General features: G+C 46.8%; 1 protein-coding gene across 1 annotated transcript in view; it reads left to right on the top strand.

The window, feature by feature from the left end:
* The window catches only part of ryr2a (ryanodine receptor 2a (cardiac)), a 936900-nt gene that overhangs the window by 254198 nt on the left and 666176 nt on the right, over positions 1-16526 (top strand). The window contains exon 2 of the mRNA XM_038814319.1: positions 15700-15819. Coding sequence (XP_038670247.1) covers positions 15700-15819 — 120 coding nt within the window. The remainder of the gene's footprint in view (positions 1-15699; positions 15820-16526) is intronic.

The raw sequence follows: 16526 nt of genomic DNA, 5'->3' as shown, positions 1-16526 counted from the left end.
CTGCTCCAGAAAGGTTGAGAAACCATGCTGGGAGCATGGAAGCTTTGTGAGATTCAGTGAATCACAGGTAGCTGACTATTATTACCATTCAGTCAATTTCTGTGACTGTTTGTCACTTGTGCCGCTGATCCTTTGTAGCTTTCAAAAATTACTGTCATATCGACTTCAATGAATGTTGCAGCGAAACCCTTCGTATTACTTGACACGTTGTGAAGGCTGTGATCGACTGACACCCTGTCAAGCATTTAATAACCTTCTGGGGCTATCTTAGAAGTGACTTTACTATTTTCAACAGCCTCCCAATATGTATATATATACTGGCCAACAGGCACTCTATATTGTCAAACATTGTGATTTCATGTAAGGTTTATAGGCGTTTATCGGAAATAGTTAGGCTGTAACCTATGGAACATCCGCTGCACTAAATTATTTTGTAATAAAGTGAGCTACCTTGAACCATGACTGACTGGAAAACAATAACACAGTGGTTAGTGCTGTTGCCCCACAGCTCCAGGGACCCGGGTTCAATTCCCGGCTTGGATCACTATCTTTGTGGCGTCTGCACGTTCTCCCCGTGTCTGTGTGAGTTTCCTCCGGGCGCTCTGGTTTCCTCTCACAAGTCCCGAAAGACGTGCTTGTTAGGTGAATTGGACATTCTGAATTCTCCCTCAGTGTACTTGAACAGGTGCTGCAGTGCATGGCGACTAGGGTATTTTCACAGTAGCTTCATTGCAGTGCCACTGTAAGCCTACCTGTGACACGAAGAAGATTATTAATAGTAAAAGGCAGAATAGGGAGTAAAATGCCAGTGCCAGGATATTTTCCAAAGTCCTGCCTCGATTGATGAAAAGCTATAATTTGTACACCTATGTGTAGGACCTGTTATTGTCTCACCCCCTAGTGCAGTCAGGGATAAGGTGAAGTGAATTGTAAACAGTGAACAACTTTTATCGAATTCTTTCCTGTTTCCTTTGCTCTTTTAAAGCTGTTCTGATGTATCCCAATCCAACCTGCCCTAAAATCTAGTGCATTTCCTGATGTCAGACTTCTACCTGCTTGTGTGGAATCCCCACTAAGGCTATTCTAGACAACTAGATTGTGATAGATTGTGCCAAAGACCACCCCAGGCCTCATTACAGATGCTTCTCAGAAATCGGAGAATCACCCAGCTGAGTGTATTGTGGCTGTAATCCCTGCTGGGTGCACTTACGAGAATATTGTAGTAATTACTCAATTTTTGCAAGCTGTAATAAAATCATTGATTATTGTCTTTATATATTGTGCTTTTATTACAAAATATGGGTATATCAGCTTATTCAATGTGCAGAAAATTATTTTATTGACAAATATTCTGCAATAGACGATGCAAAATGATTTTTAATGAGAGGCAGGATGCAATGATAGCGTACTTTTATTTCTTGCTCAATTTCTTCCATCCTTTCTCTCATTGACTGCTTGCTGTGTGTCAGTCACATTGATTGTGGGATCTTGTCACCCTCTCTCCAGTCCTTTACCCATGCGTGGGATTTGATCGTGGGCATTTACAGGTTATTTTACCACATGGTCAACGCAGATGCTGTTCCCACCTGCCATCCAGACAAATACACCAGCAGGTGTAGGTGCCTAAGGATCTGGTTTGGAAATTGTGGCTGATTTTCACCTTTATGGAAGAGATTCAGAGACCAGCCAATACATTTCAGGCGAGGAGGCACTTGATGCATTGGTCTCAGGACGATTTATTAAGCAACCAAAGCTAAACTTAACAAATCAAGGCAATCGATAATCAGTTCAGGTGCTTCTTGCTTCCCATTGACTCTACACCTCTTCTCTCCCTATGTCTTTCTGAAGTCTATGCAACAACTCTCCCTGTGTCCACTTGTTTATCTCTGTAGCCAGGGGCTCCTCCTGTGCTGTTGTGTTTTGCCCTGGTTATCTGTCTGCCAATTATTGCATTAACTCACAATTGTGATCATGACCCATGGTCAAAATCCAGAGTCACAACCCAACAGCATATCCTGAATGTACAAGCATTTCCTCACACATCTAACATTGACCTTTCATCTCCCAGGAATTAATGCAAGGTACACACTAAAATAATTAATTGCGCAGAAAATATAAAAAGATTCAAAAATTGTAATAGGTTCACACTTCCTATATAAATACAATTTCCAAGATTTCCCACTGCCAGAAATGATGTGGCATTCAGGAAGCACCATTTTAGGATTGATTATTCAACGGAATCTAATTCTCAGGTCCTGTCAGCCTGGGCTCTCAGTAACAGAGCTTCTAAGTTAGAAGCTCCCACTGCTGAGGCTTGAGCAGATAAACCAGGGTGACGCTTCTGTGCCGTACTGAGAGAGAGTAGTTCACTATCAGATGTGCAATCTCTTTGTGACTAACCAAGACTCTTGGAAAGTGAATGCAAACAATCCTGTGAGACTTTAAGAAGTGCAACATTGGTGTCCGGGACCAACATTTTTCACTCAACCAACTTCATCAAAACTGATAGCTGGTGGTTTATCTCATCACTGTTTGTGGCATCTTGCACACTCAAATGTGCTGCTTCACTTCCATGCATTAGAAACAGTTTTTTAAAGTATTTTACTGCCTGCAAAACCATTTGGAACCTCCTGAAGTAATGACAAATGGACTCCAGCATTCCTGTCCAAAGCGACAACTTGCACCTTTGATATATTAAACGTTCCCAAAGCATGTCACAAGAATAATTATCAAACCAAGTTTGACACTGAGCCATATAAGGGGACATTGGAACAAAACGCTTGGTCAAAGAGATAGGTTTTCAGGTGTCTTAAAGGAATAGAGAAGGCAAGAGGGTACAGATGAAGGGCCACTTTCAAATGCAGATTTGGGCTTTACATTTGTAAATTTCAGGAATAAAAAGTCTTCACATTCCAGTAATCTAATCAATGTGGTTCTTGACTGTGCCCGTAATATCCTGAAAGATTTTTTGGTTTGAGGTGTTGTGGGCCCGGGAGCAGCTGGAAATGCTTGTTCATATGCGTGGCCTGCTGAGTATGTACCCTCCAGCGTGCCTCCGACCCTCATCTTTTGCTGGCAACACTAGCTTGTTTCTGACCGATCTCCTGCCCCTGATTCAGTGAGCTGTCACTGGAACTCATTGGCTAGAATTTCAGGATGGCGCACGATCAGCGCTCGCCATCCTGAGAGTCGTCCTTGGAAGAAAGTCCTGCAGCTCTTCACCCTGACCAGGCACAGCATTGCAATGGCTGGAAGTAGCACTACAGCACTCTGTCTGGAATGAACCCCTAAGAACTTCGAAAACGTAAATTTTGGTGATCCCATGGATGAAAGGGTAGGAGATGCCCAAGCGGGTCAGGAGGGGTGGGCCAAGGGTGGGTCTGGGAGCTCCCCTGTCTTTGGGGAGGGGGGGAGGTGTTGGCGATCCAGCTCTGAGGGGGCCTTCAGAGTGGGTTCCCTGCACTTCCCATCTGAGATGGGGAAAGGTCTAAATGTCACTTTTCCATCCAATCCATATCCGCTCCTGCCTGCCTAAAATAATAATAATAATCTTTATTATTGTCACAAGTAGGCTTACATTAACACTACAATGAAGTTACTGTGAAAATTCCCCAGTCGCCACACTCCAGAGCCTATTAAAGATTGTAGGGAAATTGATTCCACTTTGAAACCATGTTCTTTGTTGTGATTTATATAAATTAAGTAATTTGTTGATCTCATGTCGTGGCAGCACTGCTGCCTCACAGGGCCAGGGACCAGGGTTCGATTCCGGCCTTGGGTGACTGTGTGGAGTTTGCATATTCTCCCCGTGTCTACTGGGGTGCTTTTTCGGACGGTCGGTGCAGACTTGATGGGCTGAGTGCCCTCCTTCTGCACTGTAGGGATTTGATGGTTCCGTGACTTTTCACTCTTCCTTCCATAAAGAGAATAGAACACACGGGCCTGCACGTAGAGCATTTCGTAGAATTACCGACTCTACAGTGCAGAAGGAGGCCATTCAGCACATCATGTCTGCAACAATCCTCAGAAAGAGCACTGTACCTGGGCCCGCTCCCCCAGCGAGGGCGAGATCCAGATTGCGCCGGGCGGAGTGAGTTGGGTGACTCATGATCGGCCGATTTGGGACTCATGCGATTCACCCGTTGCAACCGGATCCGCACCAGACACAACGGGGTCGCTGAATCGCTCCCCCAGGTTCTATCACGTGCTGTTCGCGGTAACGTGTGTGCAAACTGACTGCCATGTTTCCTACAATCAGGAAATGGGGGAGACTGGGGCACAGTGGTAACTACACTGGACTAGTAATCCAAGGATCCAGGGCCCAAATTCCACAATGGCAGCTGGGGGAATTTAAATTGAGTGAGTAATCTGGAATTGAAAGCTAGCCTCTGTGATGGTGACCATGACACTCATCAATTGTTGTGAAAACCCATCTGGTTCACTAATATCCTGGTTTAGCTCACTGAGCTAAATCGCTGGCTTTTAAAGCAGACCAAGCAGGCCAGCAGCACGGTTCGATTCCCGTACCAGCCTCCCCGGACAGGCGCCGGAATGTGGCGACTAGGGGCTTTTCACAGTAACTTCATTGAAGCCTACTCGTGTCAATATCCTTTGGCGAAGGAAATCTGCCACCTATACCCAGTCTGGCCTGCATGTGTCTTCAGACCCACAGCAATGTGGTTGACTCTTTTTTAAAATCTGGAGTACCCAATTCTTTCCAAGTAAGGGGCAATTTAGCATGGCCAATCCACCTACCCTGCACATCTTTGGGTTGTGGGGGCGAAATCCATGCACCACCACTGTGCCACCGTGCTGCCCCCACAAAGTGGTTAACACTTAACTGTCCTCTGAAATGGCCCAGCAAGTCGCTCAGTTCAAGGGCAGTTAGGGATGGGGAACAAAAGCGGGTCTTGCCAGTAGACGCCCACATCCCACAAAAAAATAAAGACGACAGTGACTGCATATTAAAAGTGGTAATAAAGCACTTTGGGATGTCCTGTAGTTGTAGCATTTTCTATATTAATGCAAGTCTTTTTTTCATTCATGTCATTTTTTGATTTTACAAGGTGCAGCTCTCCACAATGAGTTTGGACTCCCTGAAATTACCCTCCCGTGCGATGTATTGTGCGAGCATTTCTCTTTTTGAGCTGTTGTCCTTTTGGATATAAAAAATGTACTTTAATAATGTAATAAGGTCATGAGCATTTCTTTGTTCACTTCAGAGATTTGGGTTTTGCTGACTAGAACAGCATTTATTACCCACCTGTAGTAAAGGAAAGATTGGCAGCCACCAGTCAGTATGTACAGTGAATTATAAAGGTTTATTTATAAATGGTATTTACACATATGGTGCGATTCACCGGAAATATTTCCAAGTTGGGTTTGGGGTGCATTTGATGGGGTGTTTCTCAGCGATTGCAGTGTCGAGAATGACACTGCTATTCAACGGCACTTAGCCATTATCTTGGGGCCTCGGAGAACTTCCCGCCCTCGAGGCCACACGTAGGGAGACTTCCTGGATTGGGGAGCTGAGCTCACCAGTAGGACTAGCTCCTCTGAGATCAGGGCACCATTTTGGACAGCTGCCCTGATCTCTATCGCCCCCCCCTTTCAGGAAATCCCTTCAACCCTCCAACCTTTGTTTACCCTCCTCAGACAACCCCTCACCTCCCCTTTTATGGGCATGGTCCCAGACCCCAAACCTTGGCAGTGACAATTGGCACTGGGGCACCTTGGCACTGGCAGCCTGGCACTTTGGTGCTGCCAGCTTGGCATCCTGACAATCAGAACTGGGCACGATGACAGTGCCAGGTTGGCACTGCCATGGTGCCTGGGTGGCACTGTCTGGGTTCCAGGCTGGCAGTGCCAAGGTACCCTGGTGCCACCAGGAGTACCAGTACCTTGCCCTGTTCCGACCACCCAGGAGGCTCTAATGGTCTGCATGACCCCCTGAGGTGCCATCACGCCTGGTGTAGGATTGTGGAAATCAGCGCTAAACGGGGCCCAGTTGAGTCCTCGCAAGGACAGGGAAGACTGGTTCCTGCCTCAATCTGCATGCCAAGCTTGTCTTCATGGACAGCACCATGCTGCTGGACCCATGGACCCTCCTGTGTCACCAAGTTGGATCAGTTCTGCTCCTAGGGTGGAGAATAAGGGTGTTGAAAGGTGCCCAGATCCTATTGGCTGAGGACAATTCATTGAGCTTCCCCCCAATGAGGGGGGGGGGGGGGGGCGCGCGGGGCAATCGTTAGCAGTGCAGCTGTATAAATTGAGCTGGCCAGTGTGGTACTGGCTAGAGAGGGAACCAGTAGTGAACGACTGGCCCTGTGTACATACTGTTGTAAATAAAGTTACTTTCTGTTTGACTCTACAAACGGACGCTGGATTCTTTGTGGCCCTCAGAAAAAAGCATCTCCTTGTCCCTGGTGCCACACAGCAGTGTTTATCTGGACAGGATTGTGGGGTGGTATTCATGCTGCCAGTGCAACAAAGTTCTGATGACCAGGCACCCTCTTGAGACTGCTAATTTTTTCCTCTGGGTTGCTGATATCCTGCACGGTCTAGTGAAGCCAGGTAGGCTGTAGAGCAGGGGTGGGCAAACTTTTCCGTGCAAGGGCCACATTCAGAAATTCACAATTCACAAAGGGCCGCATAGTATATTAAGTAAAATAATTACTTCACCCGGTTATGATTCTGGGCGCCTCATACAGAACATAGAACAGTACAGCACAGTACAGGCCCTTCGGCCCTCGATGTTGTGCCGAGCAATGATCATCCTACTCAAGTCAACGTATCCACCCTATACCAGTAAGTAACCCAACAGCCCCCCCCATTAACCTTAAAAAAAATTTAAAAAAAAAAAAAATTTAAAACAATTTTTTTTTTTTAATGACTTGCAGGGCCGCAGAAATACCTTTGGCGGGCCGCATGCGGCCCGCGGGCCGTAGTTTGCCCACCCCTGCTGTAGAGAGTGATATGAGTATGCTGGACTAGTGTTTAAATATGGTGCCAGGTCCTTCGAACATCAAAGCTGAAGATGGGCGAGCGAATCAGCTGCCAGGAAAGTCAGTGGGGAACTCGTTTGTGCATAATTAATGAGCTTCCAAGCGCAGAATCTGGTGCGGGATCCCGCACAAAATGTATCTGTGTGCATCCACAATGCTGTTAGCAAGGGAGTTCCAGGAACTTGCCCCACTGGAATCTGACAGGTTAGGCTGCTTTGTACAACATCCAATCATCCTTTCCATTGAACCAAATGATGGAAAGTTAAATTCACGAGGTGAGAAACTCAGGGCCCAATTAATTCCATCCATTTCCCCCAGACGGAATAATAGATAATTATCCCCATTTTTGTAAAAAAACAGTCTATTCATAATATTAAAATCTAAGGAAGCCACCACGTTGTAGAGTTGACACTGCCTTTTCAGAGCAGGTATTGCATTTGGTGCTGCAAATGGGAACAATGGCGTGCTAAAGTGTGTTGGTGCAGATTGCTGGGAAGGGGTCATTTGTAAAAACGTGGTTGGCAGTTGTAACAGTAATAGTCTCCGCTTGTTGAAGGTGTAAGCTGAGCCTGAGCTCCTGAGCACCAACACAGTTTACCACATCCCTAATTTCAACAAGACACACCATGGATGCACCCTCATTCAATGCATTGGCATCTAATCAACAATTTCATCACCAGGCAGAGAAACAGGCAGGATGTGCTTGTAATGAAAACTGTGTGTTGCACTAACTGCTGGACTGAATCCTGTCTTACCGTTTCAAAGCTGAACATCAAAATCTGTCCCCTTAGTTGCTCCCCCAGGGAATGAAGGGTGAGTATGTCTCAATGTTTCGATGCTGAAATTTTTTTAAACTTTTAAATTAAAAAAAATAAATTTAGAGTACCCAATTCATTTTTCCAATTAAGGGGTAATTTAGCGTGGCCAATCCACCTAGCACATTTTTGGATTGTGGGGGCGAAACCCACGCAAACACGGGGAGAATGTGCAAACTCCACACGGACAGTGACCCAGAGCTGGGATCGAACCTGGGACCTCGGTGCCGTGAGGCCGCAGTGCTAACCCACTGCGCCACCATGCTGCCCGTCTCGAGGCTCAAATAAGCAACCATGAAGAGATCTCTCTCAGCAAAATTCCAAATTCACTAACGTACTTCGACATGTTCATGTCTGCTGCAGTTATTGTTTCAGTACAGGTAAATGCACTCTGAGTCTCATCTCAGAAACATTTGAAAAGTCTCAGGGTGGTGTGAATCAACAGGGGAATGGTATCCTTCATGCTCCTTATGAGGTTGAGTGTCTTCATCCCATTTGGTGAAATGCGAGATTGTATGTATAGCAGAAGTATGGGCAGTTATCCCATTGTCAGTATAGGGTCCCAGTGTTCTAAAGTCCAGCCAGAAAAAGGAAAATGAGAAATTGGGGCCAGAATTCTCCAGCCATTGGGATTCTCTTTACCCGCTGGCAGTGTACCTCCTGCTCTCGGGTTCCTGATGGCGTGGGGTGGCTTCAATGGGAAATCCCATTGCACAGTGGTTAGCACTGTTGTTTTACAGCGCCAGGGTCCCAGGTTCGATTCCTGACTTGGGTCACTGTCTGCAGAGTCTGCATGTTCTCTCCCTGTCTGCATGGGTTTCCTCTGGGTGCTCCGGTTTCCTCCCACAAGTCCCGAAAGACGTGCTGTTAGGTATATTGGACATTCTGAATTCTCTCTCTGTGTATCCGAACAGGCATCAGAACATGGCGACTATGGTCTTTCACAGTAACTTCATTGCAGTGTTAATGTTAGCCTACTTGTGACAATAAAGATTATTATTATTAAGTGGTGGGAAGAGAGAATCCTGCCACCAGCAAGCACAGCCGAGAAACACGCAGATGGGGGACCTGAGAGTCCCGCCCTGTATCTTCAAAAGGTACGTCATTGTAACAATATGCAGACCACAAGGACTGGAAGAGATTCTACAATGCTCCGAAATGTGTAAATGGGCTTCCATCTGCTGGTTCATCACCAATCATCAGTGTTGACAAATCAACACTGCTCACAGAAAAAAACTCAAATTCTTGGAAGATGGGAAGATGGGAAGGACACTTCAATTGCATCCTCAATTGACTCTCATCCATCAGTGAAGGAGAACAGGCTGCCACAGGTTGCTGTGTTTTATTTCGTAGTTCAGTCATCTGCGAATACTGTATTTTTTGCAGTAGAGTTTCTGTGAATATTACTTTTTCGGTGAAGCAATATGTTAAAATTGAATTCACACAGTGCTGTGTTATGATCCTTGACCAGACTCTGGGATGAGGGGAAAGATCCCGTTCGGGACCAATATAATTTTCTTTAAAGTAGATGAAGGTTGAGGTTCATGGCACCTGCTTTTGGACTAAAGCCGCAAGATTCCACGGGTTTTGAACAAACAAAAAACAAGCTTTAATATACAAGTTCAGAAAGATCAAACAATATAGAATATATATCTTACACTCATTCAGGAAAGTATGAAGTGCACGTGAAATAACAGATGAAATGCGATCAAACATACCCACAGTACAGAGTAAATGGCAGATGCAACCAAGAGAGAGTCCATGGATTCTAAATAACTCATCCAGATGCCAGTAAACACCAAGACAAACAATCTTTCTGAAACTCTGTCTCATGAAGGATTACCAGCTACACTTTTGAAGATCTCTCCTTGGAATTCTCTCTAAAAGTCACTGACTCTCACAGGGTTTCAGTCACACCTTCCGAATTTCCCTCTTCCTGGATTCCTGAGTACACTCAAATGCTAGATTACAAGCACATTTCTAGGTGTATGGCCACGCCAAGCAGAACACAATTTCTCCAAAGGAGTGCCTTTATCCCAGCAGCCCACAGTACTGAACTAGCCTGCAAACAACAGCTTGTTCTTTAATTTGGAGCCTATTTTTGTTCCATCCTTTTAACTTACTAAATGGGACATATTCCTGACTCTGCGTCTGTTACACCCCTAGTTGGCGGACTCCCCAAAACTGACTACCTTATAATGGCTCCCTTGAGCAGAGCTGTTCGCTGGCTCTTGAAATTAGCTGTGACCGATCAAAGACCTCTAGGTGGGTCCCGCCATTGTTACTGGGCAAGAACCAATGTAATAAGCATGGGAAAATCCTAGACCTTCAATGTTGTAAACACCACAGACTGCCAATTAAGCACCCGGGGGCATAAAATATCAATAGATTTCATGTCAGCTGTGGGGTGGGATTCTCTGATCCTGAGGCTAAGTGTTGATGCCGTCGTAAACGCCGTCGCGTTTCCCAACGACGACAACATGGCCTCAGGATCAGCAATTCTGGCCCCTACAGGAGGCCAGCACGGCACTGGAGCGACCCACCCTGCTCCAGCTGCTGATCCCGGCATCAGATGGGCGGCATCGATCTGCGCATGGGCGTTGGGACCGACGCGATTTTTGCACATGCGCGGTGTCTCCCTTCTCCGCGCCGGCCCTGACACATGGCGTAGGGCTACAGGGGCCGGCGTGGAACAAAGGAGGCCCCCCTGGGGGACAGACCCCCCCTCCCCCCCCACAGACTGACCCCGGACCCTTCCACACTGAGGTCCCGCCGGGTAAGACCAGGTTAGAATGGCACTGGCGGGACTGGGGTTTTTCGGTATGGCCGCTCGGCCCATCCCAGGTGGACAATCGCCGGGGGGGGGGCCCGTAGAGCGGCCCCTGGCCGGCGCCACGCCGGCGCCAATGGCGCCGATTCTCCGCTCATAGAACATAGAACATACAGTGCAGAAGGAGGCCATTCGGCCCATCGATTCTGCATCGACCCACTTAAGCCCTCACTTCCACCCTATCCCCGTAACCCAATAACCTCTCCATGGAGAATCGCGTCCTGTCGTCGGGGCAGCGTGGCGCGATTTGCGCCGGTCACGGCGATTCTCCAGCCCGGCCCGGGCTGTGAGAATCCCACCGTGAACTATGAATATCAGGTTTCTACAGTACTATCATCTGTAAATGATAGTAATCTATGCAGTAATCTAACAAGGTCCATTAGTATAGCACTGTGATCTGTTTATGTTATGAGTCCAGAGCTGGAATTATTGAATACCTCATCAATTTAGCATTACAATCTACGAATATATCACTTTTACAGTGCAGTATTCTCACAATATGTCATTAGTACAGTGCTATAGTATGTTAACCTGTCACTTGTACAATGATGTATTATGAATATATACCACTGGACTCCCCAAGGGGCTGGATTCTCCGTTTCTGAGACTGTGGGCTGGAATCACCGTTTTTGAGACTAAGTTGACGTCCATGAGAATCCGTGGACTTTTGTGACTAAAAACCGCACGTGGACTGATTCCGCTACCATTGAGGGGCTAGCACCGGTGCCATGTGGAACATACTCGATTCCACTGAAAAATGGTGTGGGATTCGTTGGGTCCATTGCTGACACTCGAGAGGCTGACAAGCTGCAGCCGCTCATAAACATTAAACTCCCCACACACATTTATTCCAGTCAACAAGATGGCACTGGTTGTGCTATAACGCGTCCATACAGCTGATGGGTCAACTGGGGCTGGAGGGCACCCAGGGGGGTGCACTGGGAGAACACCTATACAACCTCTGGCACCATGTTCAAAGTGGACTGTTAAAACCGCGTGCAACTGCACAGCTGACTTCCTGGCTGCAGCAATGGTGCTCCGTGCCCGTCCACGCTGGCCCCAAAGCCCACCTCCTGGCCACCCTCCTCTACTCCCCCCCCCCCCCCCCCCCCCCCCCCCCCCCGCCCCCCCAGCCCTGGCTGAAGCCCCCTCAGCTAGCGCCACAACTGTCAGTACACTATGGCCATGTTGGACACTTTCCGTACCCCCCCCTATCGTTCAGCAGCCGCCACGCCGGTTTCACGATTTTTAAAAGCAGAGGTGAACCGTGCTGTCAGGAACTTGGCCCATCAGAGATGGAACATCGCGGAAGCCCTGGAGAGTACCGGGTCGGGCCCGCTAATGTTATGAAAATGGTACCTACTGTAAGTGCGGAGTGAAACGCATTGAAGCATGGTGTCGAGGTGATGGAGAATCGCGATTTGCCGTCAAATCAGCGCCTGTTGCAATTTTGGTGTCACCTAACGGAGAATCGGCCACATCTTTTTGTTTGTAACTCAGTTGACGTTACTTTTTACAACTTGCCCGTATTTATTGAAGTGGTCCACAACCATACCCCAATCTGCCTCTAAATTGCATTTCTGTTGTTGCACCAGCTTCAATCTTCTTTCTGCACCAGGTTCTTACCATAATGTATGTATGAATATCTCATTTTTACCATGCTATCTACATATATCACATCCTACAATATTGCAATCTGTAAGTATTGTACTCTATCTGTATCTGTAAGTATAGCACTGCATGTACTTGTGGTCCTGTATATACTTGCAGTGCAATAATTTGTGAATATCATATTCTTACACCGCTAACAGAAGACTATGCTGTTGTACAGAACAGCAACGGAAATAATTAATTCATTGCATTTTGGAAGGACGGGAGAACAGAAATGCCAGGTTGATTTATGATATTGCTGGTTAAAAATATTTTAATATTGGAAAGAGACAACAGATGATTTATGAGTGGCACAGAGGTTTGGCTACACACCACTAGGCACTCAGTTGATTTGAGACGGGTCTGACACAGGAGACCTAAGAAAGTGAGAAAATAATTTCAAAATGAGTCGGGGAGTGAAGTGAACCATCCACTGGAGCAGAGTCCGATAGCCTCAGCCCTTGCAGTCACTTATACTGATGTTTTTTAATGTGTTATTTGGTCGCACACTTCTGCGTTCATTTGCTGTCTGCATTTTAGAATAATATTGAAACTGTCAGTCAGAGAGAGGAGGTCAGCATCCTATTTATTGGGGCTGGATTGGAGGATCCAGAGCTGTGGAGGGGAATTTCCAAATGTACAGCAAGAAGAACCTTTGGAAATCTTAGCATGTTACTGGCTGATCTCCCGTGACACTGCTCATTAATAGTTTGAAAGAATGAATTGCATTTATAGAGCGACTTTCATGACCGCTGTAAGGTTCTCAAAGAATCTTACAGCCTATGAAGTATTATGGAATATAGTAACAGGTGTATCGTAGGAAAGGTGGCAGCACAACAAACCTTCCACCAACAGCAATGTGATAACGATCAGATCAGCTGTTATTGTGAGGTTAATGGAAGGATAAATGTTGGCCAGATTGCAGGAATAACTCCTATGGTCTTCCTCAAAACAGTGCAAAGAGACATTTTACATCCATCTGAGAGGGGAAATGGGGCCTTGATTTAATGATTCATCTGAAAGGTAAAACTTTATTTGACGTCACCACCTCCTGTCTCGGAGGCGGAAGGGAGATAAATCAGGTGGGATGGCAGTGGGTCCAGTGCCCCTTGCCATTGTTGTAGATGGTAAGTCGCCTACCCACCCGTAGGCTAACTAAGGCCTCCAAGTACTTTTACCTGCTGGTAGATGGACACTCTGCCATCCGAGGAGGCCATGCAGTAAAACGTCACAGTTTCCTTGCAGACTCGTGTAGGTGGGAGAGGCTGGGAGGGTTGGGAGGTGGCGGCGATGATGTATGACTCCTGATCACACACTCGCGAGGGCCGCAAGTGCGACCCCCACTGGAAGACTGCCCTTGCATTCGCCCCCCCCCCCCCCCCCCCCCCTCAAGAACATGGCCTGCCTAATTAGCTTTGAGCACCCGCAACCCCACTCAACTGCAGTCCATCATGGCTGGCCTGGGAACAGCTGCAGTCCCAACAGTGATCACCATGTCCCAAGCCACTGCTGAGACTAAAAAGCTGTCAACCTGAAGGGTTTAACCCTTGATTGCAGGCAGTTAATGCAGTCATTTGTGACTAACGCATTATTGTGATGCTGAACTGTTGTGTTCCTTAAAGCTAGAGCTCAGGTACTCCCTGTGGGCAAGTGTACTGAGTGAACATACACTAATGTCAAATAGAAACTGTTGCTGTTGGAGGTTTATTTACATTTTCAATTGTTTGACTCCTCTACCTGAAGAAAAGCTGGCTAGCCTCAAAATCTGAAAACTCCACAGGGGATGGCCGGGTTTATTCCTCTTATTTTATGCCTATTTTATAGATTATCTGGCTCTGAGCTATTGATGTTTTATGCACAAGTACGGTGACCGAACTGTGATGGGTGCGTCCCAGATCATTTGTATACGATACTCTAAACCTACCAAATTAATTTGAAAGGTCATTGGTTTTTCTTTGTATTTGTCTGTTTGCGTTTGCATGTGCTGAATTTATTTCTATTTATTTGTCACTGTTTGAATGGTGATAGAAACATTGGGCAGGATTCACCGCAATCGGCGAATTGGCCCGATGCCGGTACCAAGAACCGGGTGAGCCACTCCGGCGTTGGGCCAACTGGAAGTTGCAGAATTCTCCGCATTTCCGGGGCTAGGCCGGCGGCGGAGGGATTGGCGCCACGTCAACCTGCGCCGAAGGGCTTGTACGTGTTAGTGCATGCGCAGAACCGTCGGCGTGGTTTAGCTCCCGCATAGACTGCCGGCGTATTGTGGTGCATGCGCAGGGGGGTGTCTTCTCCGCCCCGGCCATGGCGGAGCCCTACAGGGGCCGGCGCGGAAGGAAGGAGTGCCCCCACGGCACAGGCCCACCTGCAGATCAGTGGGCCCTGATCGCGGGCCAGGCCAAGGTGGGGGCCTCATCTGGGGCCGGATCCCCCCGTGCCTCCCCGAGGACCGCACCAGCCGGCCTTCCAGCCAGGTCCCGCCATTTGGGACCATGTCCAATCCACGCCGGCGGGACTGGCCAGAAACTGACGGCCGCTCGGGCCATCGGGGCCCGGAGAATTGCCGGGATGCCGCTGCCAACGGCCCCCGACCAGCGTGGCGTGCACCAGCACCTCACTCGAATCTGCAAAACCATCCTTGGTTTTGTATATTCATCCCATTCCCCTTCCCATCTTTTCAACCTCCTCCACTTCCCACACACTGTGAACTACACATTCAGCCCGTTTTTGTACATTCCTTTGCCTTTTGTTCTATCTTCAGCTGCCCTAAGGATGGGAATGGCTGGAGAAAACAATTGGCTGAAACCTCTTCCCCCCCACCTCTCCCTTCCTCTTTCGGCCTTCAATTATCTTTCCTGGTAATTACTTAGCACCAGCTGCTTTTATTTGTTTTATTTTATCCTGTTGTTGTCGTGAGACTGTGCAAAGACGCTATATAAATGCAAGTTCGTTTTGATAGTAAATCGTTCAGCCATTTCAACCTAATTTTCTGGAACTCGTGCTGGCTGTAAACACCTCTGTCTCACTACCTTGCCTTCTTAGGTCCTAAACACTGCATATTTGGGTATTAATTACTGAGTAAATAGTACCTATTTTAGCACACTTTTGGGCACCTCTTGTAACTCTTTCAATTTCTGTTCTCTTCCGTGAACTGCTTTTGGATGTTTTCCATGTTCAAGGTGCTATGCAATTGGAAGTTTTGAATTGCTTTTGACTTTGTTCCATAGATTTGCATTTCCTAATTTGTAATCTATTAGAAATTATTTTGGAGAATAACGGATTGATGCTTTTGCATCATGTCGATGTTCATTTATTGTGCTACGTTTTTCAACTGTAGTGGAAGCTGTTTGTCAGACAGAGAACTCCAAATGATGTCCATGTTTAATGTGTCTCTTTGCAGAATGATGAAGTTGTGCTGCAGTGCAGTGCCACCTTCCACAAAGAGCACCTCAAACTCTGTCTTGCTGCAGAAGGATTTGGCAACCGGCTCTGTTTTTTGGAGTCTACCTCAAACTCTAAGGTAAGCCTTTTCAGATTTGTATCACACTCTCATCAGTCGCCATAGAGCTTGACATCAGTGATTATCATCACATCAATATTTGATAACTTTGGGAATTTTATGTTGCTGCATAATACGCATTGTTGTGGAAGGAATACTAAAGCAAGGACAGTCAGAAACGAAATGATAGATGAATGGAAATAATGAAGAGCTGCTATATTTTTGAAGAGAGGTTTAAAGTAATCAATTCACCCTTCCAGTATGATTGATGGAGACAACTGTACTTGTTCAGATTTCATGATTTAAAAAAGAGTGATATATACATATTAAGAAGGTGTTGTTGAGTGACGTGTATATTATTTGCCGCTTATTAGCCTAAGCTTGAATGATGTTCAGTTCTTGGTGCATGCGGACATGGGTTTCTTCTTTCTGAGGAGTTGTAATGAAACGGCAATCATCAGCGAACATCTCCCACTGAGGAACTCCTGCACCAAGAGTCTGGCACTGAGATGATTGGCCTTCAACAACCATAGCCATCTTCCTTTGTGCTCGGTTTGACTCCAACCAATGTAGACATTTCCCCCTGGTCCCCATCAAATTCAATTTTGCGAGGGTTCTTTGATGTCACATTTAATCAAATGCTGCCTTTATGTTAAGGGAAGTCACTCTCGCCTCACCTCTAGAGTTCAACTCTTTTGTCCACACTTGGACCAAGGCTGTATTGAGGT

This window comes from Scyliorhinus canicula, chromosome 1, assembly GCF_902713615.1.
Source record: "Scyliorhinus canicula chromosome 1, sScyCan1.1, whole genome shotgun sequence".
In the NCBI taxonomy this organism is placed as follows: Eukaryota; Metazoa; Chordata; class Chondrichthyes; order Carcharhiniformes; family Scyliorhinidae; genus Scyliorhinus; species Scyliorhinus canicula.
The sequence above is the reverse complement of the archived record's forward strand: the minus strand, read 5'-3'. Positions and strand labels throughout refer to the sequence as shown.